The sequence below is a fragment of the Puntigrus tetrazona genome, chromosome 19 (genome assembly GCF_018831695.1).
Source record: "Puntigrus tetrazona isolate hp1 chromosome 19, ASM1883169v1, whole genome shotgun sequence".
Lineage (NCBI taxonomy): Eukaryota > Metazoa > Chordata > Actinopteri > Cypriniformes > Cyprinidae > Puntigrus > Puntigrus tetrazona.
The window spans coordinates 17,104,715-17,131,999 of NC_056717.1; the positions used below are offsets into that span (position 1 = coordinate 17,104,715).

At 36.9% G+C, this 27,285-nt stretch overlaps 2 protein-coding genes across 3 annotated transcripts; one reads left to right on the forward strand and one right to left on the reverse strand.

Annotated features, from left to right (window-relative positions):
• Window positions 1–225: 225 nt before the first annotated feature.
• On the reverse strand, window positions 226–20,481 carry lipea (lipase, hormone-sensitive a). 2 transcript variants are annotated; one of them, XM_043217731.1, is made up of 12 exons: window positions 20,437–20,481; window positions 7,459–12,491; window positions 5,538–5,790; window positions 5,008–5,292; window positions 4,750–4,840; window positions 4,459–4,604; window positions 3,964–4,149; window positions 3,665–3,817; window positions 3,440–3,584; window positions 2,240–2,467; window positions 1,712–2,130; window positions 226–1,635 (listed from the first exon to the last, which is right to left on the reverse strand). In XM_043217731.1, the coding sequence occupies exons 2-12, from the start codon at window positions 7,467–7,469 to the stop codon at window positions 1,402–1,404; spliced, it is 2,151 nt and encodes a 716-aa protein (XP_043073666.1). In that variant the 5' UTR covers window positions 7,470–12,491; window positions 20,437–20,481; the 3' UTR covers window positions 226–1,401. The 2 variants fall into 2 exon arrangements, with proteins under 2 accessions (XP_043073666.1, XP_043073665.1); XM_043217730.1 differs by lacking the exon at window positions 20,437–20,481 and adding an exon at window positions 15,715–15,843.
• slc9a3.2 (solute carrier family 9 member A3, tandem duplicate 2) lies at window positions 15,944–27,271 on the forward strand. The gene is made up of 16 exons (XM_043217728.1): window positions 15,944–16,362; window positions 20,991–21,293; window positions 21,560–21,720; window positions 21,825–21,903; window positions 22,028–22,205; window positions 22,348–22,568; window positions 22,665–22,867; window positions 23,042–23,131; window positions 24,291–24,361; window positions 24,443–24,572; window positions 24,767–24,930; window positions 25,026–25,143; window positions 25,314–25,487; window positions 25,679–25,730; window positions 25,825–25,905; window positions 26,120–27,271. Exons 1-16 carry the CDS (start codon window positions 16,083–16,085, stop codon window positions 26,383–26,385), a joined length of 2,571 nt encoding a protein of 856 aa, XP_043073663.1. The 5' UTR covers window positions 15,944–16,082; the 3' UTR covers window positions 26,386–27,271.
• Window positions 27,272–27,285: the final 14 nt, after the last annotated feature.

Here is a 27,285-nt window from a genome sequence, read left to right on the forward strand (position 1 = left end):
ACAAATACCATGGCTATACTATAATTAGTGTATCAAAATTAATTTGTAGTCACCATGTTTTTTTTCTGTTTAATCTGTGGTTAATTGTAAGGGAATATTAATAATACAAGAAAATATTAGCAAGTAATTCAAAAATATTAGTAAATGAACAATTGGATTCAGACTCTCTCACTCTCTTTCTTTTACTTGAAAATGTATAAATTATCAAAAGTCACTACCAAAGAATCCTGTAAAAAGTGTTTTATGGTTTCCACAAACAGTTACACAAACACTGATAAGGAATGTCACATGAGCAATTCAGCATGCTAAAATATTTTTCTTGTGGCAAAATGCAAAACAGCACTGGAAACATTACTTGCCTTAAAAGTAGTGCATTATTTATTTATTGCATTTGATATTCAGTTAATGAAAATCCTCTCAGACATGTACAAAATAGAACAAAGTCTTTGGTGTTATAAGAAAAAAAGTATAGGTCTGAATCTAATTTGGTTATGGTTATGAGCACCCTTTACACATTTAGTTTACTGCACGATAACATGAACTGGTAACAAGTCACAGTCACAATTTCTGGTGCATCTGGCCAGTTTTTCATCATTAAATGATGAGGTAACCTGATAATATAAAGGTAGACAACAGTACTCTATGAAAAGACACAATGTTGTAAAGCTTGTAACCACATCCTCAAAGGCCTAAAAAATGTTTTGTCTGATGTATATTCATATCACACGCAAATATCCTTGTCAAATTGATTATACATTTACAAATGTTATAGCTGATATTGTAATACAAGCAGGGGTGTCAAAGTAATTTCAGATCATGAGCTGAACTGGACTTAATGCCACTTTATGTGGGACAATTTAAGTCTTTTTTTTTTTTTAAATACAACTGTAGAACAAACTTTATGCTGCTTTGATAACTGATAAAGATGTACAAAGAGAGATTCACTAAATTTAAAAAGGTTACATTTTTAAATTAAACAAGAGAGAAAAACTAAGGCGTTGTGTTTAACAACCTTCTCCTTAAACATTGAAACCATTTTCATTTCAGATAAAAACTTCAGAAATGGTGGCTTAAAATCCAGTGCAGTTTCTTTTAAAAAATTAGTTTGCAGTGCACAAGCAGCTAGGATTGATCTTATTGCATCTCTACAGGCACAATGGTGAAATTTTGGTGGATGCTGAGACATTCAGTTTGGTCAGAACACAACAGTGAAAAGTTATTGTGAATACCTAAAAATGAGTCACTCTGATGCAAAACTGCACATTCAGCCTATAGGTTTGGTATTGCAAGCTGGATCTACAATTGCTTCCAGGAGTAAAACTGGTGGATTGACTCCTTTATTTCACTGTTATTTAGATTCCTGGAACTTCTTGTACCTTGATGATCCTAAGCCTAAACTGTCTAACTGAGCACCGGCTGGCTCTGATCAGCAGGTAGCTCCTCTAGCTGGAAGACTTCTCTGATTCTTTTCACACATATATTAGATGCTTCCTGGGTTTCTTTGGAGAGCTGTAATAGGCTCAGGAAGCCATGAGGAAGGTCTTCAACCACAGTGAGCGTCACAGGCTGGTTCATATTCCTAAGTTTTTTGGCAAACATCACTGAATCATCTAACAGGGCATCCAAAGCAGAAGCCTGAGAAAAGCAATCAAAAGCATTAAAATAATAGTTTCAACAGTTCTCTTGAAAATGCATTTTTACAATTTCTTACCACTATATGCACTGGTGGAAGCCCCTTGAGAAGACTTTCCGGAGCAAGCAGAGGAGAAACAAATGGGTTCTTCATTATTGGTGTGCAAGGTGTGTGTATATCCACCAGACACCTAGACCGGAGTGGCTCGAAGTTTTCTGGATATTCCTGGACTTCCTGTGGTTTCTCTTCAGAATTGGACTTGGAAGGTGAAGGACCATTTGATGGTATGGTTGAAGAGGATGATGCTGATGCTGAAGCTGGTGCTGATGCTGATGATGCTGATGATGCTGCTGCTGCTGGTGCTTTTGTTTCTAATAAAGTCTGAATCCAATTTGTCGCTCCTTGGGCGAAGTTAGTAAACATTTTTACTGTGTCCTGTCCCAAAGCGGCCAAGGTGTCTATCTGCTGAGCTGGCTGCACTGACTGGCAACTCGAACCTAGAGAGACAGAGAGAGTGACCAAGAAACAGTACAATCATGAAGGTGCTGTAGATAAAGCTGCACTGTATAAGCGCTGTATGCAACATGACTTGACTCAAAAGCTCACCAGCATAGGCATCAATACACTTATAGAGCACGCTCAAAGGCAGCAGAGGGTCGATTAAAGTGAGCAGTCTGGATGGTGAGGCGTCTGTTGTCAGAAGGGTTGCGGGGTACGCTGCCACAATCCCATCAGGAACACGTACACCATGAGACATTGCCCTCATAGAGACGGTTATGCACAGGTTACCACCTGCACTGTCTCCCACCAAACAAACACGCTCTGCAGATGAGCCTGTGAAAACAAGATCAATATTTAGAGATTCCTGAGGTATGGTTGGCATGGATTGCTAGTTCACACCTGTTATTATACTCACGCACTTAAAGGTAAAAATAAAGTTCAAATGGTTCTTTCCCTCTTTCAAAGGATTTGTGAATGGCTTTATGGTGGAGGTTTATTAAAGTTATACTTCTTCACATCAACATTTATTTGACTAGACAGTAATTTTCTCCTTTTTGTAACCTTAATATTTAGGAGTGTTCCATAAAACAGATGATACATTGGGCAAATTTGGTTAATGTTGCTATCAACGGGCAACCAGGTGAGCCTCAGGGCCCACAACCAATCCAGAAGTATCCAGAGGGAAATCGGTTACCCATTCTTTATGGGAAAGTGCCCAGGGAACATTCCTGATAAAAAGTTGCCTGGCAAAATTGCTCAAAAGGTTGCCCTGTGTATCATCAGCCTGTTATTACTGGCTTTCTTACTCAATGATTGGATTGAAAAAGTTTGAATGTCATTTCATTTGTCAGTATTTGACAAAAAAAACTTTGGGATGTTTTGTAGTGTGAAATTATACTTAATCTAAAATAAGTTTACAAATTATTTTATAATTATTATACACTACTGTTAAAAAGTTTGGGGTCAGATTTATTGTTTTATAAAGAAGTGTCTTCAAAGCTGCATTTTATTGACACTGTACAGTGCTATACTGTCTGTAAATAACGGTTTTCAATTTTAACCCATTTATAATGTAATTTTTTTTTTTAAAGTCATTGCTCCAATCTTCAGCGTCACATCATTCTTCAGAAGTTATTCTAATATGCTAATTTACTTCTCAAGAAACACTTCTTGATGTGTAAAATATTTGTGTTTACTATTTCATTTGTTGCCACATATGACATTTTCTATTTAGCCCACAATATAACAACTGACTAGCATATTGTAAATAGTTATTCCATTTGTAGAAGAGCGTGCTTTACAAACCTAGTAAGTGGCAATTCTTTAAGGCCCAACAGTAGGCGTAGAAACACTCTTCTAGTGCCCGGGGAAACGGGGCCTCCGGAGCCAGTGAGTAATCCACAGAGAGAATAGGCACATTCAGATCCTTTGACCAGCTCTTCAAGTAATTCTACAGTAGAGAAAAAAATCAACAGAAATTATTTAGTTGAGAAAACTTATATAGAAAAGGTAAAACTGCCACAGCCATACTTCATGTGATTTTGAAGTTTGTGCGACAAAGCCTCCTCCATGAAAGTGTATGAGCAGGCATGGAGAAAGAGGAGCTGTCTCACGACTGAAACCCCCTGGCAGAGAGAGCTGAGGACCCTCAGGACGAGAAAGGGCCAACAGTTCTGCACTGTCCTGTGGGGAAAAAATGATAATATGGAGGACAAGTGACAGAATTGACTGTTTGAAAGAAAATCCTTCAATGTCATTCAACATCATTGTAAGTCTAACAGTTTGATCTAAAAATATGTAAATAATTCTTTTTCATGAAACACACAAACCTGTCCTTGTCTGAGTGTGTGTGAGATCAAGCGCACTTTGATGGGCCCAGGGCCCCAGTGTGCAACTGGAGGATTCACGGAGACTGAGAGGCTGGGGTCAGAGGCCAGTGGCAGACTCAGGTTTACGGCTGGTATGGTTAATATTACATTCACTTGCACCGCAGTGGAAGCAATCCTTGTCAAACTCTTTTGAAGAGAAAAAAAGAATGAAAAAAAGATAAACTCTTCTGGCTTATTTTAACTTGCCATTCAAAAGGTGTGGTCAATAGTATATTTATTCAGAAAGAATGCAACTCATTCATCAAAAATGACACATTCTGTTCATAAAAGTATCCTGATAAAGAAATATTTTCCACAAACGTATTAAGCTGCACAACTGTTTTTAACTTAGTTAATAATAAGGTTTGTTTCTTGAGCAGCAACAAGAAAAATATAACATGGTACGGATGTTGCTTTATCTGCTCTTATAGATGCACACCACATACTTGTACTTACTGATAATAGCTCAGTCTCAGTGAGGTTCCAAAAGGTTTTCCAAAACTGCATATCTAGATTTTGAGTGATGCGCTCAAACTCTGTTCCTCTCAACTCAGGATCTACTACATATTTGCCCGATGTGAAGAAAGAAAGAGCAGCGATGCCTGTAAACAAAGTACACTGGTCAAATGAATATGTAAGAGACTAATTTCCCCACAGCAGTGCTTTATGGGAACAGACATAAACACATCAAAGAATAAATCGTGTAGTCCTAATATCATGATGCACTGTATCCGAGTCTGCATTTACCTAAACCAGACTGCTGTTTCTTATAGTTTTCACCAAAGGACACCATACTGATGACCACTGTCTGCAGAAAAGGCCTAAGAGAAGGGGAAAACTTGGAGCAGAGACAAATAATAGAGACTTTGTATTCCTGGAACCAATTTGCACACGTCAAACAGCATGCACCAATGAAACGATAAAAACGTTTATTCATAGGACATTCCTGGTACTGCTAAAAAAGAAAAAACTCTTTATGCAAAAGAACGAATTATATTATCTCACCTGAAAGCCCAAGCAGCGGCCATAAAAACAAGCTTTGTGCATAGAGATGTACTCTTGCACAAACCTCTCGCTTAAACCCCCTTCCTCCTGTGAATAGAGCTGACCGTGGGGATTGTCATTAAGTAATATCCGTGCCAGGTAAAGCAATGCCCTCAGCTGGCAAAGGGCACTACAGTATGCTTCCATTTCCGCCATATTATGGTCCGTCCTGAAAAATGCTCCACTGCAGTTAAATGCGATGTAACGGCCCTTCTGAAGGATGTGGCTGATGCAGGAATGGACCACCTATGGAAAACAGAAATCATCAATCGACTCTAATTGTGCTAACTAATATTACATCATTTTCTACAAATATTTGTTCAATTATTTCTATATATTGGGTGCCGTTTCCTCCGAGGAGGCAAGGGAGGCTGCGCCTCCTCAAAGTATTGGATGAGAAAAAAAATTAACATTACACAAAATAACATTCACGAATGCATAAATCACTAGTCACATTACAAAAATAGTTTATTTTCTTTTTTAACCGTTACCTTGACTAAGGTCCGATATCCATTGCCGGGTGTCTGTTCATCCAAATCAAAATGGTAATAGACAGCAGTAAAGCCACCGATCAAGGGTTCAACAGCACGACCATGTTCCTGAATCTGCCTCATGACCCCTATGAGACGGTCAGTGGCCTCGGCATTTGAAGCATTGCTGCGTGATCCATTAAGAGCCAAGATGACATCCGAACACACCATCTGCAATGCTGCGAATACATCCTTGTGATCCATGTCTGACGAACTGAGGACAGAGATATCAGCAATAAAAAAAACGCGAAACAACCCAAAAAACCTTCAAAGAGATGCAGCAACGCTCTGAAGGTAACAAAACACAAAGCAACAAATGACGAACAAAACAAAACACAGTCTGGCAATGGCCAAACAATGTCATGAATAAAAACTATTGTGTTCTAGAGAGAGCAGAGAGGGACAGATACCGGCCTGTGTCAACGGACACAAAGACTGAATGTAGGATCGTAGTATATTCCTGCAGCATCTAACCCTTTCGTCATCCAAGTCCAAAAGAATGCACAAAACCTACTTTCTGAAAACATATGCTGGAAGGAACTATATTTTTTTGGTGGTATGATGTGCGACACAGATTTCAAGAAAAAGCTTTCAAAAGGATTTCATTATCCTCGACTATAATTACTGGAATAGGATTTCCAGACTAAGATGAGAAAATGCAGTGCAAATCGACCGTGTTAAACATGACACTGGATCACAGTAGACAAATAAAAGACCTGCTTTATGATTAGATACAGTGGACTAATTAGTTGTGACCGAGAATACATTTCAACTCTTTGCTCCAGGAAATGCAAAATTTGCAAAGGAAACCAAATTCAAACCAGGCTAGGGATCATAGCTTGGAAATGAATTATTCACTCACACGCTGCAGCCACTGTTACAGTTGAACTTATCCCTATACAGCACTTTACTCAACAAACACTTCAACACTCTCAAAATCCAAGTCACTTTCACTGCTTTTCACAATTAGATGTGTGTGCTGGAAGATAAAGATCGAATCCGATCAATAAGACAATCTTACAAAGCCACTTTGTACTTTTAATCCAATGTCATTGGAATAGTATTGGATATTTGCATTTTATAAAACTAATATAGTATAGTGTATTGGATCATTGATTCTTATATATATATATATATATATATATATATATATATATATATATATATATATATATATATATAGATATGATAAATGAGTTTAATAAATAAACTCAATTAAAGTATGCCTTATTAGTAAACAGAGTTATAATTTTTTTAATAATACATTTATTTATTATTGTTATTAAAAACTATAATTGACGTTTTCATGAAGTGTTTTACAGCTAATGTCAAATATTTGTTTAGAGAACGTATTAAGGTGGTTGCACCTAGATATAAAAGCATTAAATATTTAATCAGTTATTACTTTTTAACAAAACAAACGCTATGTGGCCTATTATAGTAGCGGTGTTGCCAATTTAGCAATTTTGTAGCTAGATTTAGCGACTTTCCCATCACTTTTTTCAAAAGTTTATAGAAAAATAAAGCAACGTCTTGGACTCAGCTCTCATCTTCCACACTGATCTATATTCCTGCTTTCAAGCAGTCAATTGAAAGCAGTTGGCAACACTGTATAGTAGCCCAGTACAGTAGCTTAAAACAACACGTAATACAAAATGATCTGGCAACCCAATTTGCGCGACGTAGAGCTGGCCAAACGGCTCCAGGCTGAGATAGGTTGCTCATTAACTTTCAATGGGATGAAACGGATATCCCGAAACGTTTGGGAAGGCGGCCCCCCACTCACAAATTTAAGTGACGACGGTCAAGTCGCCAGCTAGCCCACAGAAAAGTTTAACCCGTGCAGACTTGAAAGGTTTCGGTTTGTTAACCAGGCGCTTACCTGTCACTCATTGTGCTCCGCTGCGCGTGCAAGTTGCGCCTGTTCCGCGGGCTTTCGCTGACAGCAGCACAGCATACTGCCACGGCAGAACTATCGGCACTCGAGCATTTTCATATCCAAACACAGCGGGGTAGGTGATGTCGCGGTTCGGCTGGAACTTGCTCGTGTCTTCTTCCGTGCCTGTCAAAGTTTCGACAATCCCACAGCATCATGGGTACACGAGTTCAGTGCAGAGTCCTGTCGACGTAAACGCCAGTGACGCGCCTCGAACGCTTCCACTGCAATCAACACCTAGTAGCCTATGTAGTGTTCTAGTTTAGTCAGTAGCCTATATAGGGCCGTATAAAGAGATCCATATAAATAGACAACATTATGCCTTAATATCCTGCACAAAAACATAATAATAAATATTTTTTTGAACATCAAGTGGTATTTATTATACTTTCATAAATATCACTTGTGTTTAAAATATTATAAACGTATATATTAATTGCAATGTTTGTAGTACAAATCAATAGTTTTGTTTTGTTAGCCTATATCATTTGCATTTGCATGTTTGCTTTGTATATTCTATAGCACGATCAATAAATGAACAATTAATGAATGAAAAAATAATAATAATGATAATAAATAACAAAATTAAATTTCTTTCTTTCTTTCTTTCTTTCTTTCTGTCTTTTTCTTTCTTTCTTTCTTTCTTTCTTTCTTTCTTTCTTTCTTTCTTTCTTTCTTTCTTTCTTTCTTTGACTCTGAAGTAGTCACAGTGAGCACAGAGTGGCAGTCATTACTAAGATATTTGACTCTTGTTAATTTGCCATATCTTCACCCGGTGATTCCCTCTGCTGGTCAAACTCTGGATAGCACTAAGGAAATGATTCCTAAACTTTTAAGTGAGCAGCTGTCAGCTGTGAAAGGATCAACTTGCAGAAGTTAACTAGAAGCTATCTTAGAGTCTCAGTAAAGGACCGTGATTGGAGTTTAAAATAAACGCTCATTGAAGTCTTTTTTATCTTCTTTATTTATTTATTTATTTATTTATCGAACTACTAGCTAACACTGAAAAATAAAAATCCAGTACAAGTACAATGTGGTCAAATGCATTTTTGACTGCCTAAATTTGTGGTTGGAAAGATCACATTTAGTCCTTTACTGTTTTTGAGGTTACTGCGGTTTTGTACTTGTCTTGTAGTGTTTTGGCACTATTAAATAAAAAAAAGTTTCATTCGAGCTTTATCTTATCTTTCTTATCTTTAAATAGGGAGCATCCAGTTTGTCTATTTTTAGTGTTACTTTTACAACTTACTGCACTGTAATGGTTTTAAGGGCTGTAATTCTTCCATTGTTTAACAGTTTCTTTAACAAACAGACTTTACGAAGTCACAAAGCACTTAATCCCCGATGTGTGGTGCTCGCTCTCACGCCATCCACAAGATGTAGATTTGTTTCTTCATCGGAACAACATTGGAGAAATCTAGCCGTATCCACCTTTCTCCTGAACGTGGAAGTCAGCCTATGGGCTTGGGGTTGGTTAGACGCTGCAGGTAAATGACGAGGACAATAACAACGTGCAGTAAACAGTAAAACTGTACTACAAACCAGTGTGTTCATAATTAAGACAATAAAATAAAATAACATGATAGGACACACCAATTTTCAATATCGAGCGGCAAAATGAACTGTTTTGTTCTGCTGAAAATAGCTGGAAGCAGATGAGAACGAAAGCTATACCCATAGTATTTACAATCGCCGGCGCACACTTTGATTATTTTTTATCAGCCGTTTTTATTCTTGTTCTGAAGGCACCCATTCACTTCAGAGGATCCTTTGGTGGTCAAGCAAAGTAATGCTTATTTTCTCCAAATCTGACATTCTGATGAAGAAACAAATTCATCTACATGGGCTGAGGGTGACTAAATTTGCCGCAGGGACAGAAAAAGCTCATAACAGATGTTTTTTCATGTTCGTATTTTCACGTTTCATGTTCATATTTGCTCATAGTCCTAGAACGTCCCGAAAGAAATTAATCTCTGACTTTAAAGCATGTGTTCAGCTTTGCGTGATGCCTTGATGTTACACTCTTAACACTCTTCACACCTACAGTGCCGTTCACCAGCTGTCACCAGATCAGGCTCTTGTTGTCTCTTTAGTTCTCACGTTACAGATTACGTTACAGATAATACATCTGTAGTTTTTGTATTTAGCATGCTCTGACCTGGCATCACCTATCTATCAAAAAAGGGGTTGCATGCTAAATAAGCAGCACGTTGCTGTGCCATTGGTTAACTTCAGAGACGCTACCTGGCTTCAAATAGAAGTGTAGCTGAAACAAATTCAAAATGAAGTATTCCTCTTCCAGTCCTGTTTGTCAAAAGTTATCCACCATTGAGATGACAAATGATCAACGAAATTTTCATAGGTACTCACAGTCATGGTCAAAAATATCGGCACCCTTGATAAATATGATCAAAGAAGGCTCTGAAAATTGATCTGCATTGTTAATCATTATGAAATTATTCATTTCGAATCAACATAAAATGTAACAAAGCTGCCTGTGTGTCTATATCGTCCTAATGCATGGTGAGGACGGTTTAAGTTGCCAAAGCCTCCCCAATGACCACAGCTGGAGAATCGCATAAAATAGTCGAGTCTCTGGGACAGAAAACCTCTTAAAAAATCACCACGTGTTGTTCAGGAGGGTTTCAAGACAAAAATATAGCTTATCTGAAAACAAACTCCAGTATATACAGTTATCAGACACAACTGGAACTTGGCCCTGGCTTCTATGGTCAGATATAAAAAATTAGTTTTTTTTAGCAGCAAGCACTCAATATGGGTTTGGTGAACACAGGGATAAAAAGTACCCCATGTGAACAATGAAATATACTGCTGTTTCTTTTGATGTTGTGATCCTATTTCTGCTGGAGGTCCTGGACATCTTGTTTAGACACGTGGCATCATGGTTTCTATCAATCAATAAGTGACTGACTCTGACACTGAATCTTCTAATGGGCCGTGTTTAAATCTTCCAATCATACAATAATCCGAACACAAACCTCGAAAACAACACAAAAATGGGCCACTGAGCACAAAACCAAGCTTCTGCTATGGTCATTCCAATCATCTGACCTAAACCCTATAGGAAAAGATTGAGGTGAACTGACGAGAAGAAACATCGTCATGGAGCTGGGAATCTAAAGGGTCTGGAGCACAGACTGTAAAAACTGGTCTGGAGCGATTCTGGGTGAAGGAATGAACTCATGTCAGACGTTCTCTAACCTAAAACATTTTAGAGCTGTTAAAGTGGCATATGAAGGTCTCAAAACATATTGAATAAAAGAGTGTTGTTAATTGTGACCAATGTATATTAGAGAAAAACCTACACACAATCTATCTAAAAATAACGACCTAAATGGGCGTCCTTGTTCAAAAAAGCAACAATGAATAATTAATTTTGTTAACACACTACAAGGCAGAAGCTTGATTGATATGTGTTGGTTTGTTTTACACTACTGAAAAGAAACCAGTTAAATACATGCCAAACCATCAACCCTTTTAAAACATAAACTAAAAAGAAATCTCATCACAATAGTCAGTTTAGCGACTCCATTGTGATTTTTTTTAAACTGTCAGTTCAGTGAAGATCTCGCAGGACAGTTATGGGTGAGGACATATCATGTCAATGAGATTCTCTTGCGTGGGACAGGGCTAAAGGATTGGCGCCCTTTGACAAATGCTGTCAATGTGAAATTCGCCCAGCCTACAACGGCTTAACATCCCAAAACTAATTACTTATTTCATCATGATATTTCCCCCCTTTTTAAATTCTTTTTATCCAGTGAAATGTTAGATATTTTTGTGATTTTTTTAAATAAAAGATCAAAAGGATTAACAATGCAGATTAATTTTCACAGCCTTCTTTGATCATATTTACCAATATCCGCCCACATTTTCGGTACATCTGTGCATTATGTAAAAATAAGGAACGTACTTACTTAAAGCCCTCTTTTGTTTTTGTTTACATAATACATACATAAATAAAATATTTTAGGATTGTGTGCATTTCTATTTCTATTTGTACTTCATATTTATTCATTTCTTATCATTTATTATGCCAATAACCCTTTCTTCATTGGATTTCTGAACTCATATCCGTCTTATCTTATCTTAAAGGGCAATTGTCTATTTTAGGATTTTTAATGGTCTCTATTTTTCCATTTATTCGCTACTTAAAATGAAAGCCTTTGTTTGTTTGTTTTTTAACAGTTACTAAGCATTCAAGTCGGTAACTTATAAGTCCCTTACAGTAAGTCCAGCGGTTTACTGATGTTACCGTGATTGCTTGAGAAGTATTGACCATTGCAAAGTAAGGTTTACTATACCTTGTAAATAATGTTTGTTTAGTGTCTGTAAAAAATAGGACAATTCGAGGCTTTTTTTGGGCCAGTCAACGATCAAACCCAAACACCACTTGACTAAAGACTCCAGATCAGGAACACCGTGATGCTGACTTGGCGAACGCACCACTAGAAAATCCCAAACAAGAGGTCACGATTGCAACATTGACCAGCAGCGGCTAACTACATCACGCTAACTCAGCCAAACCTCAGATCTAATATCGCTCCCTTTGGTTACTTTGAGGTTTTTGGTAGTTTTGTGTATGATTTGTATATGGGTATTAACAACACAGTGGTCTGAATGGCCAAGGTGGGGCAGGGGAGCGGTTCTGTGGGCACTGCCCATCCTGGGCTATCCATCTTTGATCAACAACACAAAGCGAGAAGCACAAAGCTTCACTGCCAATGATGACCAAATGGAATTTTTTGCTCGTCCATTTATGGGGGCAGCAGCCCCTACAATTGTGCAATTACAAAAGCCTCCTTACCTTTAACTGCTGCACAAAGCGCTAATTGTTGTTATTTACTGAAAACAAACTTGCCTTCCATCCTTGGTCTGAAATCTCACGTGTGTTCTTGGACGTTCAAACCCGAACCAATCAGCCTTTTGTGAAGCGTCCTCTCCGCTATCTCCTCGTTCTTAACGCAAAAAAACAGAAATGTTCATAAATCGCATTGTGAATTTTTACAGGAAAATGATCTAAACAAAAATTATCTCATTCTTATTTTTTTTTTTTTATTTAATCATTTTTATAGTATTTTTGACCAAGCATATATTATTTAGGTCAATGATCAAGTAACAAATTGGCTACCCATAGCTCTACTATGACACTATTGCCACAACATGCTATATTATGTAAACTTCACTTGACTGCCTGATTCACACACGTCACACGTGCCTTTTCATCAAGTTGTAACTTTTAGAATATTTTCTCATCGCCAAAACGTTCCCTCAGAAAAGTAATGACATTCTGCATTTTTAGCAATGTTCAGGTATGTTTCACCCAATGCATATGTCGCGATTGGGAATTTTTGGAGACGGGTCCTCAATGACTTTGCCATATATTTTACTATAACGTATAACTATTAATATGTTCCAGTTTTCTAATGCCTTGAATTTGTTTCCTTAGGGTTTTTAGGAAAAATGTCACAGAAAATGCTTATACACGAGATACTTAATACCAACTACCTTAAATTCCACATAACGTTGTAAATAAATTTCGACTTCAGCCATTTCCCGGTTAATTCAAAATGTTACTTACCGTTTCTTTGTAATACTTTTTTTTAGCAATTCCTGAGTGAAACCTGTTCAAAAGAAAGTCAATTTTCTGTCAAAGTGCCTTTTATATGCCCGCATTCCTTAAAGGAATGGAAAAAAAACAGGTCAGTGCTTGTTTCTTCTTTAAAATACAGGATTTGTACACTCATGGATTTTCTTAGAGCATACAGGGAGGGAAATTTCTGCGAAAGTGATATGCTACTCATCCCAGTGAGTCATTCTTTTATATTCCTGTCAAAGAGATGTTTTCTAAAACTGAAGTGAAAAACCAGATTCGATTTTTAAAATGATGAAATCAATATATAGTTAGTGTTTATTGCGCCGATGTTTGATTGCGCCACTGATTTACAGGACGGTAAAATACATATAACAGGTGTGTTCACGTGTAAATACAGGTCAAAACAGGTTCATAGCGTTCTGACCTTCTTAATTAGCTGTAAAAGTACTTTCCTGCTAGCTGAGAAGTCCTTCACTGGCAACAGTAAATATTAGCAAGCCACTCAGGAGGCTTGTTAATGGCCAAACCTTTGTTCCTGTCACACTACGGGTTTCATGAGGCCTGTAAAGTCAAAATAGTACATAGCGTCTCCACCTTCAAACTCGGTCTGAATGACATACGCTCAGAAGACGTGGAGAGACCGAGCTATGTCTGAAAACGACAGACAGCATCCAAACTTATGTGCATTGCCTTACAAGTCAGTCCACTTAGCAGGAAGTAAAAACGAAAAAGAAGAGAAAGCGTCTTTTGTTGGAGTGTCAAGAAAGTCCCAGAATTTTCACCGTACTAGAAAATTAATTATTCTTTATGGGCATGACAAAGCTTTTTTAGGTGCATTTTAGCTCCTTGGGATTTGGCATGCATTTTTATTAAAGGTAAACGGAAAACATGCCTTGAGGTTTGCCTTCTCTTTGGCTGCGGATTCAGCAGCCAGTAAGAGAGAATGCGTTTTCTTTTTTAATTTTTTAATAGAGAAAAATTTACAATTTTTAAAGGAGAACAAAAAATGATACAGACAATACTGTCGGTGTCCTGTTTTATGACGTATGCAAACATGTACAGGTGATTGCTTTGAAAATAAACAGTCTGCAAGCAAAACAATGGGAGGATGTTACAAATGACATTTAAAAGTGCTGGAGAAAAAAAAGGTTGCACTGTTATGCTTTAAAACAATTTTATGCTTTCATCCCAAGAACTTAATTATTTTAAAAATTATAAACCACTGAAAGATGATGTCCTCAAAGCCTCTGAACCAGCATGGAACAACATGTTACACTACCCTTGAGCATTATTGATCCTGTAAATGTTTCCTACCTGCATATCATGGCAAAACACTTTTTGCAGACCCTGAACTTATAGTAGGCCTTTTTTAGTGTTTCATTTTGAGGGTGAACGATGACATTGCTACATATTACATTGCACTTTTTCATAGATGCATGCATGTTAAATGAAAGAAAATGCTGGCTAAATAGTAAGTTTTTCTACTCCATGCAGCTCTTTAAAGGCAACATTGCTTAAAATTCATCAGTTATCTTAAGTAAAGAAGCACACCTAGTTTTTGAAGAAAAATATACAATATTACACACCATTCTATTTCGATATTAAAATGTAATATAAATAAAATATACAGGAATTATACAGAATATTTAAATAGAATACAAACAGCCTTATTGTAATAAATCCTATCTGAATAGGAAGCAGGCCATTTAAAGGTCTCACTTTGGGACTTGAACTTGCCCAAAGCGCAATGGTGCTAAATGTTGCCAAAATTTTCTTCGTGATAGCATTTGGGTTCTAAAATAATTGTATAAAAATACTCTGATATCAAGACAAAGGTTATAAAGTAGCAGGAACAATGAGGTAAAGGAAACTGGTCTCATCCGACACATTACCAGTGATTTAGACACTTCATGACCTACATTAATGGAATCCTACAAACAGATCAATATGTTAATTAATAATATGTGTCTGTATTTGTCTGGAATCTGTCTTATCACAGGATTCAGTGTAAAATAGGTCAGAAGACTAATTCAGGAAGAGATCTTGAGTATGACTTTCTGACATCACACAGAGTCCTATAAACACAGATCTATGGGGGTTATAGGGGCTCACGGACGTTATCTTCCGGTGTGATGAAGGAGGACAGTGGGTTTTTTTGGTTTTTTACCTCAAACACAAACAAATTAACCACACATTATAAACTTGCTGTAACGCAATAATCTATACTTTCAGTCCAAGTCTTAATATTGTGAAATCAGCTCAAAAATGGTGTAAAAGAACATTTTAAAAGTTAATAAATAAGATACGTTTTGAGTTCATTTTCTTACCCTAGCAAAATATCTAACAAAAAAAACGGGTGAATGAATGAACAAACATAACCAAAAGAATTTTTAGTTAGTTCTTCACACAAACATACTGATTAAATATGTTTCTGCAGTGCAGACTAAATAAATAAAGTTAAATAAAGTAGAAAGGCCTTAACTTTGTCATAAGTTTTTTTTATGTTCAACTGGGGCTCGTTCTAACAGTAGAAGCTTTCACGACATTGATGACTGAAAGACAAAGGTTTGATTATCTGTCTTTACCGTACAAACGAGCCTGTTATTTTCTCCTGACTCCTGGCCCAAGGTGTTCAGAGCCTCCCACTTCAATAAAGAAACACGTCAAACAAATCTTTTGGATGAGTCCCACACAAATAAGCACACACCTGTGAAAGACAACAGGGAGGGGTCACAATCTACCTCCAAAGTGAATCTCTATTTTCCTAGAGGAGGGACCAATAAGAGAAGGAATGTACACCATATGAATGTCAATCTCAGCCCGGCAGAGCAAGGAGAAAGACCACAGTCACTTGACTACATGGTTACAGCATCATTAACAGCTAATAAATGCAAGTAGGCACAAGCAAAAAGTGAAATACGTATAACGTTCCTGTGATCAACAAAAATCTGCGATGGCGATTCTACAGCAGTTTGCACTTCTGGCATTATTAATCATTTTCTGCACTTCATGCAAGGCTGGTACATTAGAAGTAAATAGTGCTGAAGTAGGCCTTAACTATTCTTCGAAGGCATCAGCCGCTGAGGATACTGGTACCTCTACCAACGGTTCCACCGGTGGACATGGCACTTCGGTAATCACTACATTACCTATTGTCATCTGGAAATGGCCTCATGTGGAAACTCCATACCTGGTGGCCCTCTGGATTTTGACCTGTTGGCTCTGTAAATTAGGTAAGTTCCATAATCGAACTGGTGTTTTTTCAGTATAATAATGGAAAAGGACAATAAAAATCTACTGTAAGCATTTTTGTCTGCACAAAAAGTTTACTCTGAAGCAAATTTCAGTTTGATGAATGCTCCCCAGCAAAAACCAGTCTAGGCAGTAGTAGGTTTTAGCTGGTCGTTCAAGCTGGCCTCCAAGCTTAAACCAGCTAAGACCAGGCAAGCAGCTTAAGATGGTTTTAGCTATTTTTTCAGCAGGGACGCTGTATTTTATTTATTTATTTTTTAATCATTAGACACTAAAATGGTACAATAAAAACCTATTAATTGGTTCTTAGTAAAAACTTAAACTAGCAAACTATGGAGTGAAAAAAGCAGCATAAATTGAAATAACAGTTTCTTCTTATTTTTATTTTTATGTTATTGCATTATTTTAGTGTCATTACAAAGATGGCATTTTGTATTTGTCTATATGACGCTGTGTGTAAATCTATATATTACTATTTACCTCAGCTGTTGTAATTTATCATATTGCTTTTTATTACATGAGTTTTTTTCAGTAGGTTGATATGCTAACATTACAACTTAGCATAACATTTTTTTTTTTTTTTTGATACCTTTTCATGACTCAAATGTTCGGCAAAGGGGGGCGTTATTTTGCTAAAGAACACTAAGGTATTGGAATTATAGCATTCTTTCTTTACCAGAAATCTTTCCACCTCATTTGCCAATCTGAATCATGATGTTACCTGTTCACCAATTGAGCTTGTAATGCAGAAAAAGTACAAGGTAAAATTCACTCCCACCGAATGGCACTGAATACCAGTGAATGGGCATGTTTAACAGCTTATTATCAAATGGGAATCAAACAGGTTATCTGATATCCTCAATATCGGATTACAGGCAATCTCTCGATTTCTTTTCTGTACTTAAAACCCAAATAATGTGTGGCAAAACAAAAGCACAATCTTCTGTTGAATGCGCTTCCAATAAAAATACTAGATGCAGTTCTTGCAAATACAAGATTTTTTTCTTTTAATTCCTAATCTCAGATATCAATACACATTTAAAAATATATGTTTCAGTAAAATACTGCACTATGAATAAAGCTGGCCAGTTTAGACATACTTCTCCAAACCAAACAGTTACTGAGTTGTCTAAAAAACTGTTTCATAATAACTTTGTATTTATGCCTGCCACCTAAAGGCTTCATGAAGATACTACAGAATGAATTATATTTACATTACATGTTTTTAACTACAGTGATGGTTTTGAATGCGATGGACGCAGAAGCATGCAGCATCAACAAAGAGCCAATGACTGTGCAGTTTTATGCTGAATAGTGTTAGATCAGGTTTCGATGTAGGTGTAGATGGCATTAAGGGATTTTAATGGTGTAGCTTGAATAGTCTTGTCGAAACATAACTGTACAAAGAACTGGGCAGAGATTTTGCTTCTGGTGCTGACATAAAAGACGGTAATTTTAACAGCTTTAACAGGAGACACACTCACAGAAATAAAGGTACAAAAGCTCTCACTGGGGCAGTACCTTTTAAAATTGTACACTTTTATACCTATTAGATTCAAATATGTGCATTTTAAGTACTTATATGTACCTTTAAGTTACCAAAATTTACCTTTTAGGTACAAACCAGTACCAGAGAAATGAGCAAAGAATACAAAGAGCACAGTGTTATGAAAACTGATTTAAAAAAAAACAACTGATAAGCAATACAAGCTGAATGTTTTAAAAAGGTGCATTATCATCAAACAAAACAAGAACTTTTGCAATAGTATGTCTAAAAGGTTCTCGTTACATTTTAACCAATAAAATAGACAGAAAACATACAAAGAAAAAACAAATTAACAAATGATTATAAAGAAATGTCAAACAGGGCATTTAATTAAACACGAACGGTAAAGTAAAATGTGCATTTTTAAAAGTAGCGTTTACAGTAAAGTAAGCACATTTATCTGTATTATCTGTAATTCTGCATTTGAAAGTCAAGTAAAACCAGATTTATCTTGTTTGTCATAATGAAATTTTTGATCTAATTGTCTAAATGTATTGCTGCACTCTAAGTCAATGACATGATTAAAACGGATAAACGAACACGCAATATATTGACTGCTAAAGACACTTTTTATAATGTCTTTTCAATAATTCAGTGAACGCCATCTAATTCAGTTCAATCAATTAGACTCAAACTTAACATCTATATTTGAGCGCTAACTGTATTTTTTCATGTTTCATGTCAATGTGACCTGCTGTTTTACGTCCAAGTTCTGTGTGTGCAAAGATCCCATGTTCATAAACTCTGTTAATTGCTGGTTGGCAAGAAGCAAATGAGGTATATAATTTAGATTTAGTTCCAGGACATGATCTGTAACACATCACTGGCAATCGTGGACAAAGCTGGAGAGACCTACTCTTTGAGAAATTACAGCGCTGAAACAATACCTTACTGCTAGTTAATAATGTACCACATTAAATAATTAATGGGCCGCCTGAATCTTTGACTTTCCTCAAAGGCACAGTGTCAGGTCAGCGTTAGTGCATATGTGAAAATCAGACATAATATAATGTTTATTTTACATTTAAATTTGAATGAATCCACACTAAATGATCTAATACAATAAATAAATATATATATATATATATATATATATATATATATATATATATATATATATATATATATATATATAGAATAAATGCATATTTATAAAGATAATGATTGTGTCCCTTTTTGAAAGTCACCCGTGTGCATGCATTGCAATATGCATCAAAGAGGCAGCATAAACATATTCATGACTCTAGAATGTTGATAGAGGTACATACTGTTAGACCATGCCTCCATGCCAGATAACTAAGATCCAGTATGCCATACTCTAGATCACAGTTTTGTCAGGTAACAGAACTCACGAGCAAAGCATACATAACTAATCATAAATAAATCACTCAGAATATAAATGGCTATAATGATAAATTATTATGATTAAATAGAATAATAAAAATGCTTAAATAATACATGATTAAAAATGGATAAGTGAATGAAGAATAAATTAATGAATACATGAATATAAAACAAAGAAATTAAAACACAACACAAATGTATGGTTGCTCTCTTGGAGCAAAACACACACAGGCTGCATTTGAGGGTCCTCTGATCCTTCAATACTCACTTAAAAGTCGGCACTACTGATCCCAAAGACATTGAGAAACAACTACATCAATCATTACTTAACATTTCCATAAAAGATGCATGCGACTACTATTTTAGTATTCGCAATTGTTAAATTATTTTAGCTCACTCGTAAAAGCATTCAGTCAAGGTCACCCACAGCCTAACGGACGTGTACGTCCCCTGAAGCCGTAACTTTCCTGACAATTTTTTATAATGGGTGTAGTTACAGAAACATATACAAAAGAGGGGTCAACAAGGTGCAGAACAGTTTGCTAGTTTAGGCCAGCTATGTTTGTTAAGCATTATGTCTTTTATTGCCCAATTGCACAGCTAGCGAGATTTAAACTAGCCTACTTAACTTCCCCCAAACCCCAAAGCAAACACATATTCCACATAAAAATCTAATAGTGTAGTCTGTAATTGTTGGTTGGCTGAACAATTGAAGCTTTAAAATATGCCACGTTTGAATAGACCATGACGAAATAACACGGATCAAAGTGAAATAATCCTGTTGCGTAATATCACTTACGTGCGACGCAGACATTGTTAAGTTCAGTAATTGTGGGCATTCAAATGTATAATCACATGGACATGAAAGCATGACGGACCTTGTCTGGCAGTGACGAAGCTTTTAAAGGACTCGTTTCTCATACTTCGTAATGAGAGCAAACGTGTTTTTAATTTCAAAAGTTCACACACGTCTCAAACGGTACGATCAGTCCGTTCTGTGCTTGAATTAAATATTTGTCATCCCACTTGAAAGAACAAATGAATAAGGTGTAGGTGAAGTGATATTCTGTTCACTCCATTGTGGCGAGGAAGAAGATTCAAACAATGCAATAAGACCGACACAAGATACACACTATGTTAAGCCTCACTATATTAACCAGCTTACCTTAAACATTGAGCAGGATGAGCTGTCCATCCGCCTCTAAGTTCCTTTTCTTGCGGAAGAAGATGAAACACCAGTCTGTGGGACAGCTTAATTTTTAGCTCAAGTAACTGATGTCAAAAGATTCACATGAAACACAAAGTTCCTGCCAAGTAAATTGTTTCAGTTGTTCATTGTCTGTTTGACAGGCAGTTTTGAAGCTTTTCAGAATCTCACTAGTTCGTCCAACAGTGACAGTTGTTTTTTGAAAGCTGTGAACATTACCGCATCGTCAATTCTGATAAATGTAGTGTTATACAGTTGTTACAGAATTAAATCCAATTAAAGAAATGAAACATATTATTATTACAACATACACTACCCTTTGGGGAACGTTTTTTAGAGAAATTAATACTTTTGTTCGAGAAGGACACATTCAAAAAAGGTGAAAGCAGTGGAGACACTGCAATAAATCATATAGCATAGCATATTAGAATTTTTTGGAAAAACCCTGTATAACCGAAACCTGAAGTAACGGCTGCTTTTAATGATCTGTTGCTTTTTTTCTCTCTTTCTAGTTTGTGAACTGAATCACAGCATCACCAGTGTGATCCCAGAGAGCGGTCTGCTCATTATCCTGGGCTTTGTTTTGGGAGGAATCGTCTGGGGAGCAGACAAGGCGCAGACTTTCAAACTGATCCCCGTCAACTTCTTCTACTACTTGCTTCCCCAGATCGTCTTGGATGCAAGCTACTGCATGCCAAACAAACTGTTCTTCAGCAACCTGGGAGCCATTCTGGTCCATGCTATTATCGGGACGTGCTGGAATGCGGGCACAGTTGGCATTGCACTATGGGGCTGCTATGAAGGGGGTGCAATGGGTAAATCTGGGTTCACCCATTTACAAACCTTGATAAGAAGAATGTTTTTTCATCACATTAGAATGATTTCTAAAGGATTGAGCGACAGTGAATAATTAATTAATGAGTAATACATTCTAAAATAACTGAAAGCATTTATTTTAAATAGTATGCAGTTTTACAATATTACCGTTTTTAGTGCACTTGTGAAGACTGAATAAATGCAGCCTTTATGCGAGCTTGAGTTTCTTTTAGTTAATAAAACTAACAATTTCACTAACCCTCAGGGAACTTGAACATCGGCCCTCTACAGTTCCTGCTGTTTGGTGCACTAATGTCTGCCGTGGACCCTGTGGCAGTGATTGCCGTGTTTGAGGAAGTGCACGTGAATGAAGTGCTTTACATCCTGGTGTTTGGAGAGTCGCTGCTCAATGATGGCGTCACAGTGGTGAGTCTCCACTCGTGAACAATCACAGCACGTGCACATAAAATGCATTTGAGTCAGTGTTGGCTTTTACATCCATCTAATATTATACATCGTTTTGTTAACAGGTGCTTTATAACGTGTTTGATGCATTTGTGTCTCTGGGGGGCCCAAAGATCAACGCCGCAGAGATTATCAAAGGAATAGGTATGAACACAGATTTTCAATGAAAATGAGAAATGCTTCTATGGCAACCAGCTGAAATAAAATAAGTTCACAGAAATAACCCCAACTGACACCTTCTCACAACACACTTTTTTCGTTCTCCTAGTTTCATTCTTTGTTGTGGCATTTGGAGGCTCGTTTCTTGGTGTTGTGTTTGCCATCCTGATATCAATGCTGACCAGGGTCACCAAGAACGTCCAGGTCATCGGAGCCGGCTTCATCATCGTGCTTGGCTACTTGTCTTACCTGACGGCTGAGATGCTCTCCCTCTCTGCTATACTTTCGTAAGATCTTCTTAAGGAACTGCTTTCCTGATAAATGAACACAAATGTGTACATTTATAAATGATAAAATGAATTTAAATCATTCTTATAGAACAAAGTTTACAATAATCTTTGATTTGCGGTTTGGTTTTGTGTGTGACAGGATCACATTCTGCGGTGTCTGCTGTCAGAAGTACATTACCGCAAACATGGATGAGAAATCTGTCACCACGCTACGTTACTCTCTAAAAGTGTTGGCCAATGGCTCAGAGACAATGATCTTTGTCTTTCTGGGAGTTTCAGCTATTGACAAAAACATTTGGGTGTGGAACACTGGCTTCATCCTCCTCACAATCCTCTTCATTGTTGTATTCAGGTTCATGGGTGAGTTAAAGTCATGAATTCCTTCTAAACTCTGCCTAAATCTATTAGTATGTTCACAAAAACTGATATCGACTGTGTTTTTTTTTTTATATGCAGGTGTTTTCTTCCTCAACTGGGTGCTGAATCAGTCTCGCTTAATTCCTATTGACCTCACAGACCAGTTTGTAATGGGCTACGGTGGCCTGCGAGGAGCAGTGGCGTATGGACTTGCAGCCTCTTTAGATGAGAAGAAGATCCCAGAGAAAAATCTAATGCTTGGTACCACGCTCATTGTAGTGTATTTCACTGTCATTCTTCAGGTAGGACCCTTCAAACACTCACTCCGACTATGACTAGTGTATACTATTTTTTTTCCCCCAAAAACTTTGATTATAAAATTATAAGTGGGAATTTTGTGATGTTTTCAGTTGTGCTCATCTGACAATGATCATGGTTCAGCTACCTTTAAGTAACTGTATATATTCTTTTTGTAGGGGATCACCATGAAACCACTGGTCCAGTGGCTGAAGGTTAAGAAAGCAACTCAGTCGGATCTGACTCTAAATGGAAAAATTAACAACAGGGTAACCAGGAATCCTCACACATAATGTATCTCTCTTGTATAGTGCTTCTTAATTTGATAGAATTTGATCCTGGACCACAAATCCAGCCATAAGTAGCAGGGGTATATTTGTAGCCTTTTGTAGCAATAGCCAACAGCTTTTTATGACAAAAATCTTTAACCCTGCTAAAAAAAACAGCATATGATGGTGATTTTTCAAAACATACCTAACCAGCATATGCTGTTTTTTGATTAAGTAAAGGACAGTTTTATGAAATTGCTTCAGGCAATTTTCTAAGTAACTTATTTTGATCCTTTTGCACCTTTAGATTGCAAATATTCAAATAGCCTAGTTGTATCTCAGCAAAATCTAGTCCTATATCCTAACATACATAAATGAAAACTTGTGTATTCAGCTTTCAGATAATGTATAAATCCCAGTTTCAGAAAATTTACCCTTATGACTAGTTTTGTGGTCCAGGGATCACAATAATGCGATAACACACTGTAAAGACAAAAACGTAACAATAATGCTTCTCTCTTAAACACTATACAATGTATTTTGTGGCCAGCTTTACATATTAGCGTTGTGCTTTTACCATTATCCTGTGTCACCTCACCTGAATGTATCTGTGAACAGCGTTAACGCCTATAAGCATTTAGATTACTTTTTGCTTATTTCCGTTAATCTTATACAATTGGCAAGCTATGCCGTGGTTACTTATTGTTAAAGTCTTTGGGTGATGTAACAGGGACTAGTAATACCAGACAGGAAAAAACACGTGAAGCAGCCTACACTGATTTGGACCGAGATACCTCTCATCTTTTACACTGAAACCACTCCGAATGATTCAAACTCATAGCCTGTGTCCCAATGTGCATACTATCCAACCTAAATTTTGTGGGATATTAGTATTTATCAAAGCTATTTAGAGCAAATAGGGTGGATAGTATGCACATTGGGACACAGGGTTAACTTGTGACGTTTATGATTCAGACCGGTTCAACCGATTCTGCATTAAATGAGTCATTCATAGAGGAATCGGATATCGCTTGTTCTTAAATTGATTCTTAACAACTGACAGAGTAAATAAGAACGTAAATTAACGTAGTATATAAACGTATAGTATATATTTAACGTACATTAAGGATGTACATATTGTGTATGATTATTTCAATAGACCTTTGAACACATACTGACAGCAATGGAGGACATCTGTGGCCGAATGGGAGACAACTGGTGGACCAGACAGTAAGCATTTCACTTCAGAAAGATACTTTTATTAAAATTTATGTTTGAGAACTTCTACTTAGTTGTTTCTCTCTTTCTTAGTTGGAACTATTTTGAAGACAAGTATGTCTGCTGGCTGCTAATGAAGAGCGATGCCAGAAAGCACAAAGACCCAATCTTTGGTGCCTTCCACAAACTCAATCTGGAGGATGCCACAAAATATGTAACTGAGGTGAGAGCACAACGGCTGATTTAATATAGCATCATCAGTTTCTATTTCCAGCATTCAGTACTGTTCTGATGACATAGCCTACATGGCTTTTATAACACCTCATAATATTTCACCATTATTTTATCAACTACCGTATGTAGTGAATGACCTAAAGAATGAATGTGCTTAATATATATGGTTTTTTTCACATTTAGGGTGAAAGCAAAGGTTCTCTGGCTTTCATTCGTAATTGTGACAGTGCATCTGTAGACTTCAAGAAGAAGCTTGCCTTAGAGTATGCAGACATCATGCCCGATATCATGGCTGACATGTCAGAATATGATTTTGGCATTGACAATGTTCCAGTGACCTCTGTCATGTAAGCGTTTAGTCAAATTTTCGAAACTGAATACAGTTGACAACACAAATACAGCAAGCTTCTATAACAAAAATTGAACTGCAATTATTTGACAGGAAGAATCCGATTCCCTCTGTATCCCTGAATATCCATGAGCTAGACAAGAAAAGCGTGTCTGATGACCTCAATGCCCATCATATACTAGATCAGCACCTGTACAAGAGCAGAAGATATGTAAGAACTGTCCTTATCCCTCAAACCATAATAGTTTTTTATTGTTGTTGGTTCTTTTTATATACAAAATACTGTTTCCTTATCAATATTTGCATGTCTTATCGCAATACATACATGTCATTTACGTACCATTCCATCCAAATCAGTCTATTTCTCCTGTTTTTGACCAGAACCGTCCCACTTACAGCCGCAGTCACTATAACACCTCCGAGAATCCAGATGAAATGCAGGAGATCTTCCAAAGAACTATGAGAAGCCGCCTTGAGTCCTTCAAATCGACTAAGATGGGTGTCAACCCCGCCAAAAAACTCTCCAAACATCCTAAGAAGGATTCAACACATAAGGTATTAGACCTGCATGTGCTGCTGTCTACTTTTAGTTATCTTGAAAGGGATTTCGGTGTATGTTGTTTGCAGTCATATTTACATAAATAAAAGGGAAGAAAAAAACTTAGATAACATAAAAACTGAAAAAAAATTTAAACTGGTAAAAAGTTATTTTTGTTTCTAATTAAACTCAACACTTGTATTTTTAGCCTAATGGAAAGCCAGCAGACCCACACAGAACCCATCCATATGGAGATGAAGGTATATTTTTTATGTTTGATATTACTTAGAAGTGTGGAATTGCAATTATTTTAGCATGAAAATATATGAATGGTATTTTGCTTTGTTCAATCAGATTTTGAGTTTTCTGCGGACAGCGCCTCTAGTAGTGAAATTGCTGGTCACTTCCCTAGAAGAAACACAAGCACACCTGGTGGTAAGAATCATTTTTGTAGCTACACATTGAATTGTTGTGACATATTAACATCATATTGTACATGGGACCGTTTCTTTGAAGTCTTCGTCGCAACTTCTGTGGTGATGAATGAAAACAGATTTAATTTGACATTCCCGTTTGTTCCAATAGCAAAATAAAAATGATAGTTTTATGATGTCTCATTTCAATATCGTAATACCTCTAATTACTGCAGCTGGTGTCGATAATCCAGCGTTCATACCCGAGATGGACACGTCTCCACCCATGCGAAACCCACCTTGGCAAACAGAGACAGGAAACAACACGGCTGTGGCACCTTCCCAGAGAGCTCAGGGTCGACTGCCCTGGACGCCCACCAACCTGAGACACCTAGCACCGCTGAGAATGAGCACCCGCTCCACAGACTCCTTCGCGATGGCCGATGCTTCAGTTGATGACGAGACTCCTGAGGAAAAGCCCGGAGCACATACTAGATTGTAATCTGATATATTTCCATCCACCAGCATTCACCTGCCAAACCTGCGATTAGGTTAATCCTTTAAAACCGAGACTACGTTTCATTTGAGGCAGTTAATATGTCATGAGCCTAGAGATTAAGGAATCATAGTGTTGATTCATCATATATCTTTAAATAATTTAGAAACACGTGCAGCAGTAACCTGAAGTCATGCTGCTGCGGGTTTCTTCTCTGTAAGGCTTTATCTACTTACATGAAAAATCGAAGGGAAGAAAAGAAAGAAGAGACGTTGTCAATGAAGTACTTATGTGTGTGGTCACGGAGTGTTCTTGAGGGTTTCTTTATACAAATCCACGTTTTTGTGGAAGCTGTTATGGCACTTTATCACTAAAGAAGTGAATGCTAGAGAATAGAAAACACTGAGCTCAAAAGACAAAATCATTATACTCATATTTTCTTTACGAACTGAGTGACAAATGAGAACTAAGAAGCAACTGCTTCTGTGCTCAGGCACATCTTGATATTTTTTGACCTTGAATATGTTGGTCTATATACATTTTTAAACTCAGCGTGTTGTGTATTTATTATTGCATAGCCATTCTGTGGGTGCTTCTTTGTAGTATCACAATATCTGTTCATGCATTTCTGTAATCTACAATGATTTATTTTTGAGTTTTACTCAAAGCTTTTTTAGTCGAATGAAGACTATTAAAATGTAAGTCATTAAAAATAATAGTTTAACAGTAACTTATTCATGTATACATTTCTTGCTTTATGAGAACTGGTGAAATCTGTAATTTAAAATCATTTAACAGTGTCTTATTTGATCTTATTTGAACTCTGACTCTATGAGTAATACATTTTAATTTGTTACAAATGAACAAATAAAAATTTACGAACAAAACAAAACCGATTGGTCCTTT